At 34.1% G+C, this 15,043-nt stretch overlaps 1 protein-coding gene across 1 annotated transcript in view; it reads left to right on the top strand.

Moving 5' to 3' along the window:
• Positions 1-15,043, top strand: part of MYPT-75D (Myosin phosphatase targeting subunit 75D) — a 77,095-nt gene continuing 62,052 nt past the window's right edge. The window contains exons 1-3 of the mRNA XM_028300208.1: positions 1-259; positions 1,295-1,384; positions 13,030-13,181. Coding sequence (XP_028156009.1) covers positions 1,305-1,384; positions 13,030-13,181 — 232 coding nt within the window. The 5' untranslated portion in view covers positions 1-259; positions 1,295-1,304. The remainder of the gene's footprint in view (positions 260-1,294; positions 1,385-13,029; positions 13,182-15,043) is intronic.

Below are 15,043 nucleotides of genomic sequence, written 5' to 3'. Positions count from 1 at the left end.
ACACCAGCCGTGCCGCTCGCTCGCTCACTCGCTAGCTCGTTGTCTTGTATTTTCTTCTTGTTTATATTTTAATTTTTCATGAAAAATAACGGAAAATGCTGTGTAACTGTAAATATTTGTGTCGGTTACGACTATAATTTCTAATATATGTCTAAATGTGTTTGCATAATCTTCTGTTGATAAGGTGTATATCATGTGTGGCAAATGTATTAAGACAAGAATGAAACATACTTTTGTCTTGTAGAACAGTAAAAGAGCGGTAAGTCTTATTAGAAATTAGTGTGAATAAGTTATTTAGTTGTTTTTAACAAAAGTAGAAGTGTCAATCTATTTTATTGACCCCTACAGGTGATTAGGGTTGGACATGCTTGGTGCCTTTCTAAAAGTGTCAGTTTACGTTTTAACTGATATTTTCAAATATCTACGATAAAAGTTTCCGAATTGTATTCGCGTAGATTGTTATTTAATAATATTCTTCAAATTCAGTGCTTTTAAAAGACTTGTGGTTATTTTATTTCTTATCTTATCATTATCTGATTCTACAGACAGTTATCAATGGTGTTACATTGCTAGTCTCTAAAACAGTATACCTACCTAGTATACCTAGCTTTGTTTTAATATTCATGACCTAACTGCATAGCTAAATAATGGTAATCAATTCAAGTTTTAACATTTTGATGCTAAAATAATGTGCATGTGCATAAGTCCAAAAATACTCTACTGTACCTGATCATGTAGGTATTAAAATTTTATTTGTTAGTTCATTCTAAAAACTTAATGAAATACTTTTTCTGATGATGTCCACCAATTAAAAATCCTTTGAAACAAGTTAAATTTAATAGCTGTGATTTTAAATTTCCCCATACAAAGTAAAATTGTCTGATCAAGTAAATGTAACATTATTTTAAAAATGTACCATGATGATTACTGTGTTTTGATTAGCAGTTCACTAAGGCTGAGCTGCACCATCTTATTCTAACTTTGACAAACATCAAAAATCTGTCAAACTCCATACAAAAAGCACCGGTTATTGTCATTGTTACAGTTAAAGTTAAGTAGTGCAACTCAGCCTACGTGTGACCCCAGGGTTCTAACAGTTAACTAATGTTAGAACTAACACCAAAATTGTTAATACATTTTTGGCAACACAAGTCCTGCTCAGTATGGCAGTTGACCTATTTATGTAAATGCAGTACATACTGCACTATAACTGCAATTTCACAAACAAAAATTATCAAAATCATACAATTAATATAGTTCTTGATTTGTTTTAAGTGTTTTTTTTTGTGTTCAGGTAAATCAAAATGGAGCATTCAGATTTAGTTGCCGAGATGGCTCAAGTGGAGCACTTGACCACTCAGGAGAGACTTCATCTGGCACGAAGGTGAGTTTTATTGTTTGTCATATGCTATTAATACGATAGAAACTTCAGTCTGGTACCTCATCCATGCTTTGAACATTAATAAGAAAGCGTTATTTCCTAAATTATTTTGAATTTCCTAATATGCAGCATGTAACTTAAATTATTTATCTGTGTGGATTCTTTTTTGGGTAAAAGCTTCCTCCATACCAGTCACCCATCTATTTCTTTGATGTCATGGCCCATCTTCAATTTTAGCCTTCCTACCCTTGTTAATTTACTCAAAATCTTGTTGATTACAAGTCTATTATTTAGCACTATAAAATTAGAAACTCATATCATAAGTGAAAGAATGTATTTGGTCAAATATTATTGATGAAAACTCAAAACACATGATTTTCAGTTATCTTATTTTTATGACTGCTTCCTGTTAAACTTTAAGAATTAATACGGTGATTATGTAGATAAATAAGATAATATTAATAAAAATATATTATATTACATAGAAAATTAAAGATAGAGATGTCAATACTTAGTTGTTTTTTTTTTTCAATTAGTTTAGGAGGATATCAGTTTGTCACATTCGCGTCGTTATCGCGCGTCCCGCGTAAATAATGAATTCAAAAATGTTCGTAATTTACGTAATCTTCCAAAGTATTTTAGTGCATATTCCATAGGTAGTTGGGTAAAATATTGTTTGAATGTAATTACCATTTACGTCAAGTCGCGTTTTTCACAATGACTTTCGCCAAATAAAATGTCGTGTTGGTTAACACAATGACCGTGGGATTGGGTAATTTAATCGTAATAAGTGTTACAGTTCATTGCATAATTACGCACAATCGTTTACAAACAAATTCATAATCCCATGCTCTGTTTTCGTTTTAAGTGGTTCAATTGTGAGATAATTAAAGTGATGTGCCCAGTATACCACCAATACTAATTAAATTAATGACATACACATAGGATGTTATTATGTCAGATAGGTATGTATGGAATATTTTTTGTTCAGTTTCTTAAAGCTGTAGTTAAAGTTCTGTTAAAGATCATACTCATACAAAGATCAGTTATTCAAGTAGTTTTTGAGTTGTTTGTTTGTGTTGTTCTATTTTTTTTTTCTATTTTACTAAGACGAAACATTTTGTAAGGTTTTCCTCTTACGTCACTCTGCAGGCTTACTAATCAGATTTTAGGCTGTCTAACAGCCTAGCCGTGCGCCGTGTTGTAAATAATTAACAAATAACTATACCCCTGTTCTCTTGGAGAGGTCCAAGTAAGCTAAATACTTGTATTAGGAGTGTGTTGACCACAATAGTCCAGCGGTCGACGTGGATCAAAGCGTTCTTTGAATGTCGAAATGATTGTCGTTTTCGTCCTTTGATTCAGTCTTTACTGCCTTTCGTACAAATGCACTATTTTCCTGTTACTGTTATAATATAAATAATACACTTGTATTATAGTAATATGTCATCGTCACCAGGCGCTTTTCTATGACATCATATCCAATGTATGCCGGAACGAATAGTACATTATCCGCAGAACATATGTACATATTAATTATAGGTACTAACCGAGCCAATGAGTGCACTGGCCTGGAAAGTTAGTCAAGTAAAGTAACTTTATATTAATGGCATTGTCAAGCGAAGGCTGTATAAAGGCTATAATATGTATAGCCTACTCTCAAGCAAGTCGAGTGATATTTACCTACTCCCAGTGCTAAATATCTTTTTACGATATTGCGTAATTTATGCGATGACGTGATTTCGTAGTCCTCGACTGATTTTAAATATAATACATGCAGATATGGTAGAGTCAAACATTTGACATTGACATATCCTTACGTGGATGCGAATTGCGAAATCAAGCATTGTATTCTTTCTAAACTCAGCTTCTAAACAATCATTTTGAAAAAAAAAAAACGTAGGCATTACGAATGTATTCTACTATCAGTTTTGATAGAATAATTAAAAACATGTAAAATTTCATTCTTATTCCATTACGTAGCTGATTACATATCGTAAATAGTCGGATTTTAGCTCGTTTATCTCGATAATCTACGAGATATTATACTTACCGTTTACTTACGTGTGTCATAGACTCGAGCCCATTATTTATAACGCCAGTACTTAAACAACAATATGTGTAAATAATAGAGAAAATAACGTCATAATTTATAATAGAATAATAGTTGGATTGGTTGGAACTGAGAAAGAGGTCATCTGCGCCTTTTTCAAGTCTTAAGGTGGATTCACACTGGCGCATGTCCGGGCTTCTCTGCGATCTCATACAAATATGAATACTACCTTTATTCCATTGATTCGCAACCCATATAAAATCTCATGACCGGTTTAGCAATCAATAAATTTTTTTTCGAGCGATATCCGTTGTGTTTAGGATGTCGTCATGGTCTGTATAAAAACCGTGATATCTTGGACGATGAACGATTCCATTTTTATAAGAAGCTGCTAATCATCGTTAGGCTATAAAATCTCTCATTTTCTTTCTAATTGATCTCGTATCGACCAATCGCTATGGACAGACATAAAAACATAAAAACCCAGCGAACAAAGAAACGGCTCTATAGTTTCTGCCTGCGACTTTACTGAGAAGATAACTTTGGATCAATAATAATAATTGTTAATCCTAAGATGTTTTTTTTATAAGCATTCTCTACACGAGAAATACCTAATGGGAACAAAACGAACTGTAACTTCCTTAAACCGATCAATTTATTTTTGCAACCAAAGGTAGCTTATTTTTTCCCAGATATCATAATCTGTACTTACCACAGTTCATCAAAATTAGTTCAACTGTTTAGGCATGAAATGTAATTAATAAACTAAGTTACTTTCGCATTTAAATTATTAGTCATCTTTATGAACCTTGTGCCCACATAAGTTTGCACTCCACATTTTTCGTTCAAAATATCCGCTAACCAGCTAACCACTTCCATGACTCATGCAAATATCTACACTGGTTGCAGCGGCCATAACTGCGCTGTCACTGTGGTTATGGTGACCTTATTCTAAAAATACAGGGCGTCCTCAAAACAATGAATAAACCTGCAACTGTCGATAAGCCTCGTCGTGACCGTAATATTTTTACTTCGTCAAAATTTTATAGAGAAACCACTGTGAGGCTTGTCTATAGTTACAAGGTTATGTATTTGGGACACCCTGTATAAGTAAGGATTTTTTTACTTGCTATGTACATTTTAGGAAGCAATTACTTGATAACAAGTTAAATCTGTCGATTAAGACATAAAACGAAACCTAGGCAAGCATAATGCTATTTCACGCAATACCAAACACTTGCTGGTGAAAATAACCATTAAAATTGATGATGGCAAAACGCAGACGCTTTCTTATTACGTCTGGATATCGATTATATTAATCTATAAAATTAGATCGTTAGATCAATCTCGTTGCTATTCGTTATCTTATATGGAGGTTTTGAATTAAATCGGTATCAGCATTTTAATGCTTTCTAATAAACGATCAGCGGCGTATCTTCTAAAATTGACAATTAAGTCACCGACAAGAATTTATTATTTGATGATTGGACCGCAATAACGAAAATTAAGAGGAAATATCTGTAAATACAGTGTGAGTCACGTTAAAGTGTACATATGAAAATAGATGAAACTAGACCTATTTTTATCGACAAAAAAGAGGTCAAAAAATTTTTGAGTTTTTTTTTTAAATTTTTTATAGATTTTTCTTTCTTCCAATTACTTATTGTAAAGAAAACGTAATAACTTTTAAACTAAGCGGTATATCCTGATAAAATAAAAACAGTAATAATACTAAATAACAGGCGATACTAAAAAAATACATAAAATACCCTCAAAATGCCAACAAATAATAAAAAAAGATACTTTTTGAAAAAAATCTGCTTAAAAATTCGTATTTTTTTGGTTATTTGATAAATTTCTCCAAAAAATGCCCCATTAACAGGTGGTTTTTATTACTTTTTATTATTCTCCATCGTATTACTTTTGTAAAACCAAAAATCGCATGTCTCTATCCCTATCACAACGTTTGCAATGATCTTTTGAACAAAGCCTCTACGGGCGCGCCATTCAACGCTTTGTTAACAACGAAACTGAAAATGGCTCTAGATTTGTAATTTTGATAAAGACAAGTTAGATNAATTTATCAAATAACCAAAAAAACACGAATTTAAAAGCAGATTTTTTTCAAAAAGTATCTTTTTTATTATTTGTTGGCATTTTTTGTGTATTTTCTGTATTTTTTTAGTATTGCCTGTTATTAAGCATTATTACTGTTTTTATTTTATCAGAATATACCGCTTAGTTTAAAAGTTATTACGTTTTCTTTACAATAAGTAATTGGAAGAAAAAAAAATCTATAAAAAATTAAAAAAAAATCTCAAAAAATTTTTGACCTCTTTTTTATCGATAAAAATAGGTCTAGTTTCATCTATTTTCATATGTACACTTTAACGTGACTCACACTGTATATTGTAAATAAATATTTACTCGATATTTTTACAAGGCTCAAATACTTGTAAACGCCATTTCACATTTAAGAAGAATGATGATAGGTAATCTAGCTTGGTCGGTATCGGCGTAACTTTACTATTTTTAATTCTGTACGTCCCACAAGTGTCATCAAGATCAATACATCCTACAGAGAAAATAAGACCTTGTTAATGATAATATCTCTAAGTATGTCACGCTAATTAAGGCTTGCAAGTAATTAGTATTATAAGCACTAAAAACTTTAACAACCTAAGTAATAAAACAATTTATCTGTCATATAAACTTTCCATTCGAAACCAAATATTGGCCATAAACCAAACAATAATGTGTGTAGTATTTTATATTTAATGTCGATTTTGTATGCTTTTATGTCTTTTATCTGTGTTGAGATGTCAATCACAGATAAGCTTGATATATTGAAAGGTCTTGCCTGATAGTCGTTCAAAGATTACGTTGATAGATCAGCTTATGATCACGTTTCTTTACATTTTCTATTGTTTTTGGTATTTTTCTAACGGCTACTTAATTTTGTTGTAATAGGTGGACGACATACTCTTGTATACCATACAAAGAATTTACAGGAAATAGTCAAAGTCAAAGTCAAAATTTCTTTATTTGTTTGGACTAATAAATAGTTCTTACAATTACAAATTGTAATGGTTTAACAAAAGTTTGAAAACGGTGCGAGTTGACGGTCAACGTCCTAACAGTTTAACTGAGCTCTATAAAAATAAATTGATGTTAAAGAATACCAAACAATAGTATCCATTAGTCTAGCTGCAGTGGCAATAGGTTATGACGTGAAGCCATGGATAATGGTTTTTGTAGAAACCAAGAACTTGTAAAAGCCATACAGGCCGATCGCGTTTAATGGAGAGGTGACCACTGACCTGAAAAGATTCCGGGAGCCAGGATTCACGCTTGACCGCCAAAGAAACTTAATTAAATTAATGAGGGCCGAGTTCTTCCTGGGGGAAAGTTACGGGACACAAACAACTCATGGCTAGTTTTAAATAGTAGTGAATGTGGATGTTGCCTGGGTCAAAAAGCAAGAGTTTTAGTCCGTCAGTTAACTTATAAAAAAATACGCTACACGTATTTTTAACTTTTTCAAACTAATGAAAATTTAAAGAGATAAAGCGCCCCAAAGTTCATAAGAAGAGGCCCGTGACGTCAACGCTTGCTTAAAAATGCCGCACGTTGTGACGTCGTGCGCAACTTCAACGCACCATAACTATGTAATTATTTGTTAGATTGACAAATAAAAATATATGTGTCCAATATTTTTTGATATTAAACATTACGGACTAAAAAAAATTTTTTAGGCAACTAGCCTATTCCAGATTTATTCACCTTACTGAATCCAAGTCTACACTTAGTCGGGAATTTTGTACTAGAATCAATGAAAATGTTTTCCAGTTCATCAGTTTCTATACTCTATCTTTCTCTTCGTCTTTATATTTTTGAAAACATGCTCTGTTCGTATATATAAATTTCGTTTTACGACTAATCGTAAAATAATTAACGAATATCTATTTTTATCAGGATTTTCTAAACTTTGAGATTGAACTAGAGAAAAGAAGTATTTTTTTTGTTCCAGTAGCTGTTTGTGCAAAGGTCGAAATACGAATGAAATCGAGACTGCCATTAAAAGAATTTAACAACAAAAATATGTAACACGTGTCCTATGAAACAAAGCTACATACGTCTCGTTTGTGCCTCAACTCTACAGCCTAGTACATGACATTTTAATTAAAACAAGTATCGGTGGGGCCATCTTAACTGTCATAAAATTTATTAGTATCGATAAACCCCGCAAATTAATTGGAGTGCAAGTGGTACTAACACCACAGTAGATAAATCAAACAGTACGGAAGCTTCATACAAACGCTCGAAATCAGACTCACGCACACAGACGCACGCTTTACACGAGCTCTAAGCGAACCTCGCAGTCCATCCGTCGCGAGTGTCGCGCGCGTTGTGTTTTTAATAATAATTTTATTGCATGCACTGTCCGCTGTATTTTAAAAAACATGCCACGAGTGTATTGCGTAGTATACGGCTGCTTGAACTCGGCATCTTCAAAACCAGAACTTTCATTTTTTAAACTTCGTAATAATTCTGAATTGTAAAAATGATTAAATATTAATTTTTAAATAAAGTGCTTACATCTGATTTTGTAACAGTTCTTTTTAAATTACGTAATTACGCTTTTTAACAATTTATGTGTTCTATTTAATTTGATAAAGTAATTTGCTCCGCGCGCTTTTGTACTAATTAAGTGATGAACTGTATTTAAAATGAGTCAATAGCTATGTGAAAGTAGGTAAGTATCCGGTATTTTATTTATGAGAATAGAATAATCTTCTACCGGCCTCTAATAGTACTTAATCAATTTATTCGATTATGTATTCGATCATTATAGAACCTAATTAACGTTTTATTTTTTTGTTAACTACTTAGTCAATTAATTTATTCCATTAGGTATTTGATAATTAAAAAAGCTAAATAAACGTTTTAATAAATAAGTAAGTCAGAACCTTATTAATTTTATAAAGATTAAGAGTGCCAACCCTAACACTCAGTTGAAGTGTAGGTATTTAACTCGCCGAAAGGGCTAAGTTTCCGTACTGCTTTAGCTCATATATCTACTGTGCTAACACGATGTTTACACACATACGGCGCTGTTCGTCGCGCCCAATATAAAAGGCAATAAGTTATAGGACGACTACTAAATGTACTCATGTTGAAGTATTCTAAAACTGTGAGTGCAATGTGTACGGTGCCTAAAATGAAGATCATGTTAACAACATGTAGTGCATTTTTTATAACTTCGTAATCGAGTATTAAAAATCAAAAAGCTTTATTTATTAGCAGTTCGCCAGCGAGTGTAACATTATAACGTGTACAATAATTACAATACAATGCGCTATAAATTATAACACAGACCTGTATAGGTATGAGGTAATCATACATAGTAATATACCTAAATGTATTTCGTATTTCGCCGAGAAATATTGAAAAGGAATTGACCCACTCCACTTAGATTACGTGTTAAACTTTTAGTAGTAGGTTGGCAATTAAGCGTTTTGTATTTTTACATAAGTTTATTCAATTTGGCATTATCCTATATGGATAGTGAAAGTAATTTATCAGCTGGAAGCTTAAAAATAAACGGGTGACATTCAGTCATGCTTTTCAGAGTTCCGCACCCAAAGGTTGCCAAGGGAACCCTATTAAAGTATCCTTTGTATGTATATTATTATGTATTCTGTCTAACAGCCAGGCGTAAATACAGCCGTAAATGTTCGCAAAATGTAGCGCTTTATCAAAAAAACAGTAAAAATGAGATAAACTTAGAATATTCTGAAAGTAAGGTTTTATTCAGTTCCTTTAGTGTTCAGTTTTGTTGTATAATGGACTAAAATTCATCATGTGCGAATCTGGCTCGCACTTGACCGGTTTTTACTAGTAAGCACTAAAGGTTACACAAGTGTTCGGCGTTCGCGGATACCTAATTGTGTTTATCTTCCAAATATGGCTAATCCAGCGCTTGCGCGTCACAACGATTAGGTAGCCAGTGATAACAGATTGAATTACACAAATATTTGGTAGTCGGGATGTTTGCACACTCGAATGCGTAATACAATAACAGCATCTATGCTTGTTTGTGTAAACTTTTAGATGAAACCTATTATTAGATTCAAATTCGCAATAAAATTGCAACTAGATGTACTTACTGTTAGTTATGAAAGCAATAAATTAGGTAATTAAATACTAAATAAATATTATTTATAAGTATGTAATATATCTATCACAATAGTAGTAAAGATTATGAAAATTAGACGATATTAAGAGATTTATATTTAGGCTTTTTATTACGTAAAAATTTAATTAGATAACAACTGCAGATAACAACTTTTACCAAACAGATGAATGGTACTCGTGAAACTAAAACTTGATTGGTTGAAAAAAACACGTTATCAACCAAAGCTATGTAAAGATAAAACAATCAATCATACTATGATTATTCACAATTTTATTGTGAAAGGAAAAAATATATCAAGAGTGCAAACACGCTAAAAATAGTATAGAATAAACAAACAAATTGCATGATAACTTGTCTGTTGATAGATTTGTTTAACGCTTTCCATGGTGGCTCTGACGTAGGTACAGAAATAGCAAAAATATTTCGTTCGCTTCTTCCCTCCTATAAAGAAAGACGGTGACAACTAAGGTCAGGAACCCTTGTGTTCGGCATTATGAGGCGTCAGTCCGCATTATGAAACATCACTCAAGTATCAATCTGCATTCAAAAAGGCTTGAGTTTGAAACAAGCTTTGAGCATAGTTTCAGAATCCAAGTGAGAAGAGAGAATTCAGAATCAGAGAGCTTGCTAATTATCTACCTACTTTAGTATGAACTGAAGGCTATTTTCGTTTCTGAAGTGTTATGAATTGAAAGCACATAATCCAATTTTGAGAATTGGGCATCAATAATCTCAAATCAATTGAACATTCAGAAACGAAAATCGGTTTAGGTTCTTACTTAACTAAGTAGAAGAGAATGAGCATACTAGAGCTTAAAATCTCAATTCAAAAAGCGGCTGTAGATGAACACATTTATAGTGATCCTATGCAAAATCTCGCGCCCATTAAGAAACAATAATACTTATCAACAGCATGATGCAAAGTGAAACCTTGATTTCACTTTTTATGGTTGCATGTCGGGTCGCAGTATCCCATGCGGATAACCGTGAAATAAAGTGCGGTAGATCACCAAAAGTACCAGCGTTCTGGTGAAAGTGTTAAAGTAGAAATAGATCAAATCTCAATGCCATTTCATTGTTCGGTGCCAGCGACATCTGTTATCTGTATTGTGATATTCTCAAGCCTGGTACATCAGTTTGATGTGTTTGAAGATTATGATCCCCTGGAATAACTGTTCCGGTTCGTTTATTAGGTAGGAGGCGCGGGAAATGGCGCGTTTTACGTTTTACGATATACCGAAAATAACATTAGGTTCTTTTAGATGGTTTCTTCAAAGGGTCGATCTACTCTTTATTTATCACGAACTCAGCAGTGTAATCGCTAGTATTGATTTTCGTTTATGTATTTTAGGATGTTTTAGTTAAAAGCAGACGATAAAAACGGTATTGCTTATGTCCATTATCATAATTTTGGTGACACAGATCTTGGTCACAGATTGTTTGCGTTAATTCCCTTAAGAATAGAGCACTAGCACTAAAACAGTTGTTAAATGTGACCTGACTGACCTACCTCTGATTGGATTGGATTAATACTTCGCATTGATCTAGTTTCTAGTGCGACAGTACCAACCATGTGCCATGACATCTATAAGAACTTAATCAGATCAAGATAATGACGCCTACTTCAAATGTTAGATATAATTACTATTTACTAATACTGTTAGTGTATGTAGGTTACATTAATTCGTTATTTGACAAGCTCTTGATCACCAATCGTCCCTCGACCATAATGTTAACCAAATAATGAACTGGGCTGCCTGAAAAATTAGTCAACGCTTTCATATGACCATAATACCTACTCATATTATTTAGAATTCTGATACATACATTCATGAATCTTCATAGTTGAAACGGTTGATGATCGAAAATGTGGCTTAAAAACAAATAATTGGAATAATAACCTAGCTATGTAAAAGCCCATTTTAATAATTGATAGGGAACAATTGCTACTGCCGGCCACTGAATAACTCAGTGACGTAGAGCATAGTTTACATTGCCATGTGCCGTCAGTTCACACGTGCAAATTGATAGCCAATTGTGTCAATATCGGTCTGATTTTGCGTATATTGTCCGCCAATGAATATAGCACGACAGACATATGATCTCAAGGATTTCTACATTTAATTTTATCGGAGTGTGTATTGTTACTTAGATTAATTAGAATGGCAATATAATGCGTAGTTTATAAGCGGCGTGTTCTCACACGGATATTTTATTGACGAGGATGCGCATGATTGATTTAACGATCGTGGTCATTTGTTAGTCTTACAGAACACACTCCTAAGATGTGCTATTAAGAATCATTGGCAGAATAAAATATTTCTGGAAATAAATCGAGTGTAAAGAAAAAATATCTTAAGGTTTGTAAATGTTAAGGGTGTCAAAATTAGCCACTTAAGCCTCCACCATCTTTGTCTTAAATTCTGCCAGTCAGAGGGCTGTAGGGTATTTAAGCAATTACAAAATACTCTTAAATATATTTTTTACCTTTAACAATAATGGCAATAGGGCCTTCAGTTCTGTACTACCTTTATAAAGCCCTTCTCGCTGTTATTTGACAGTAACCATAATAATAAATACCAGGTGGCTTTACCACCTGCATGGCATGTCGCCCATATGTGTGGTTAATAAACGTTTGACTTTGAATAGTAATAGTCGCCGTTTTAATGTCGATAACGTGGCCTCATGTATCTGTATGGATTTTCTGTTTATCGGATTGTATAAGCGACAAAACACTTGAAGTATTCTTTGACTTTGACTATTTGCCCATGGAACTAAAATACTTTAGCGGGAATCATCTAATGCATCTTATTATTCTGGTATAGGGTTATTTGTATACAAAAATATTGAGAAGCTTTCAATTGAAAGTTGGAATTCCTTTCAGTAAACATATTATCCGAATTGCAATCTTGTGGATGTTTGCTACTTCTAAATTCTGTTTGTAAATGTCTTTCCTTTTCGTTGTATGTTTGTCATTAGAATTTTTTCCTCGGCGTAAAATTCTCGCGATAATATGTGAGTTGGATGAATTAAAAATACTTATGTGAAATTGGGGGAGGCTTATGTTCAGCTGTTTGTCCTGCGGCTGAAATGATGATGATGAGTGAATGTATCTACGGATAGCTATTGCCTACGAGTATGTAGGAATGAAATGCTAAGAGAACAAAACAAATATAACATTGAAGTCATAAAAATATACTGCACCTAATGATATTCTTCTTCTTGTCGTGTCGACAACAAACCTACACACTACACAGTGTCAGCGCAAAACTCTGCTACAAAAGTGGCATGATAGTATTAATAATTTCTGAATTTCATGGTATAATACAGTGCTTACCATATTATCTACATGGTCTGTTATACAGCCTACTAAGATAAAGCTTGTCTTGTTTCCAGGCGTCGTATGCAACAGTTGAAGCTATGGCAGCAGAGAGAGAAGGAGTGGGCGCGCTCGCGGGGCAAGCGAGAGAAGAGCAACAAGCGCAACATCTTCTTCAACGACAGCGTCATGCTGTTGGAGGCTGCGGCGAGGAACGATATCGAAGAAGGTCAGTCATCGGGTCACTTAGTCTCCTGCAGTAGGTCGCATGCAACAGAAGCTATGGCGGCAGAGAGTGGAAGAAGAAGAGATATCGAAGAAAGTTGGTGTCATCATCAGCTCAATCTCCACTGCAGGAGCACGATTCTCTCTATTTTTTTAGACAGGCAATTGGAAAATTTGGCATACACTCTCCACCCTGGACAGAAGAGTGAGGAAGTCCTCGTGTTAGCCTTGCCCCTAAGTCGCCACATCCACGGGATGAGTGAAGTGCTATTCTACTACTGTGCTGGAACTACGCGGCTAGATTTATGTTGGCTTTTAAAAGTGCATTTACTTTTACATGTATTAAGGAACTTTTAAAACATTAACCTTTCCACTTTTTGGCTTTCAAAAGCGCATTTGCTCGCCTTAAATAACTTTTAAAACATTAAACTTTCTACTGCTTTGGGACATTGCTGCTGCTGACGATTCATTCGATAATATTGTTTGTGATTCTACACGTCCAAAGTCAGTGTAATCTAATAAGACAAATAACATAGAAACAGAAAGATAGTAAAGATGACGCTAGGAAGTGGCTTTAAGGCCATGATTTCCCAAATTGTCGATATTTGACCGATTTTGTTTGCAGATAGTTTCTAAATGAAAAGATATTTTAGCAAACAAAAAATTGTAGGAGTAAGTTAATGTCTTTAACTAGGGCGACAACTTTTCCAAAACACGATATTGCATAGTTTGTCCGATAAAAAAAAATCCCAAAGAAGTACGTCGACGGCTTTTTTGTTTTACTCTCATATATTCATTTTTAACATTTTACACTTAAAATATATACTAATAGATAGGACTTTGTATTTTCTAGGTCGACAACTTTTCAAAATTTTGTTATTGCGTCTTATTTATTTACTATGTTGAAAAAATGTGAAAAAATCGGCCATGACGGCTTGGACAATCTCAATCAGTCGCGCGGTGGCGCTTACGGAGGACGGACGCGTGTCAGTTTTATTCCTGTGACAGTTCGCGATTTGTCAATATTTTTGACAAAATCGCCTCTGTCTGGCGGGTGGCGAGTCACAGTATNATCCTTACGAGATTAGGATGGCTCTCAAACAGCTATAGAACAACAAGGCACCAGGTGATGACGGAATAACCTCGGAGCTTCTGAACGCGGCGGGTGATAAGCCGATACTGAAAGTCCTTCAAAGACTGTAACTCCGTCTTGGACAAAGGCTAGGTGGTGTTTTTCTTCAAGAAATGGGGTAATCTGGGTTCTGACTCTGAGTCATGTTTACAAGCTGTTTTTGAGAGCCATCACGAATAGTCTCGCGCGTAGGTTTCGATGACTTTAAGCCTCTCGAGGAAGCCAGTTATCGAAAAGTTTACACTACCATATACCGCATCTATACGCTACAGCAGGTTATACAGAAGACCGAAGAGTCTAACTTGCCTATTTTTTTTAATCTTCAGCTGAAATTGCCAGAGTTCGGTTTTTGAAGACAAACAATTTCTTGTATATTAAAACAACAATGTATTTTATTATAGCAAGTGCAGGAAGTTTCTCGCTAATGTCTACGAGCAAACTTGTAGTCTCCATACTTTATAGACGTTTATTTATGTACGAGGTTTTAAATTTACAAATGAAGCTTACTTGCCTATATAGGTACCTGGCGTTCTTAGACTATGAGAAGGTCTTTGAGCCTGGCTGAGCACGAGGGCGATTCCTCTGCAGCAGATGTAATAATACGTCGAATTCAACTCGGCTGGGTAGCGTTCGGGAAACTACATAACATCTTTTCGACCAAAACACCTCAGTGCCTAAAGAGGAAAGTCTACAATCAGTGTGTGACGTGTGTGTTACCAGTAGTGATGACATAC

Source organism: Ostrinia furnacalis, unplaced genomic scaffold (assembly GCF_004193835.3).
Source record: "Ostrinia furnacalis isolate ACB-3 unplaced genomic scaffold, ASM419383v2 OfSCF0710, whole genome shotgun sequence".
Taxonomy (NCBI): Eukaryota; Metazoa; Arthropoda; class Insecta; order Lepidoptera; family Crambidae; genus Ostrinia; species Ostrinia furnacalis.
This window is presented reverse-complemented; position numbering and strand designations above follow the sequence as displayed.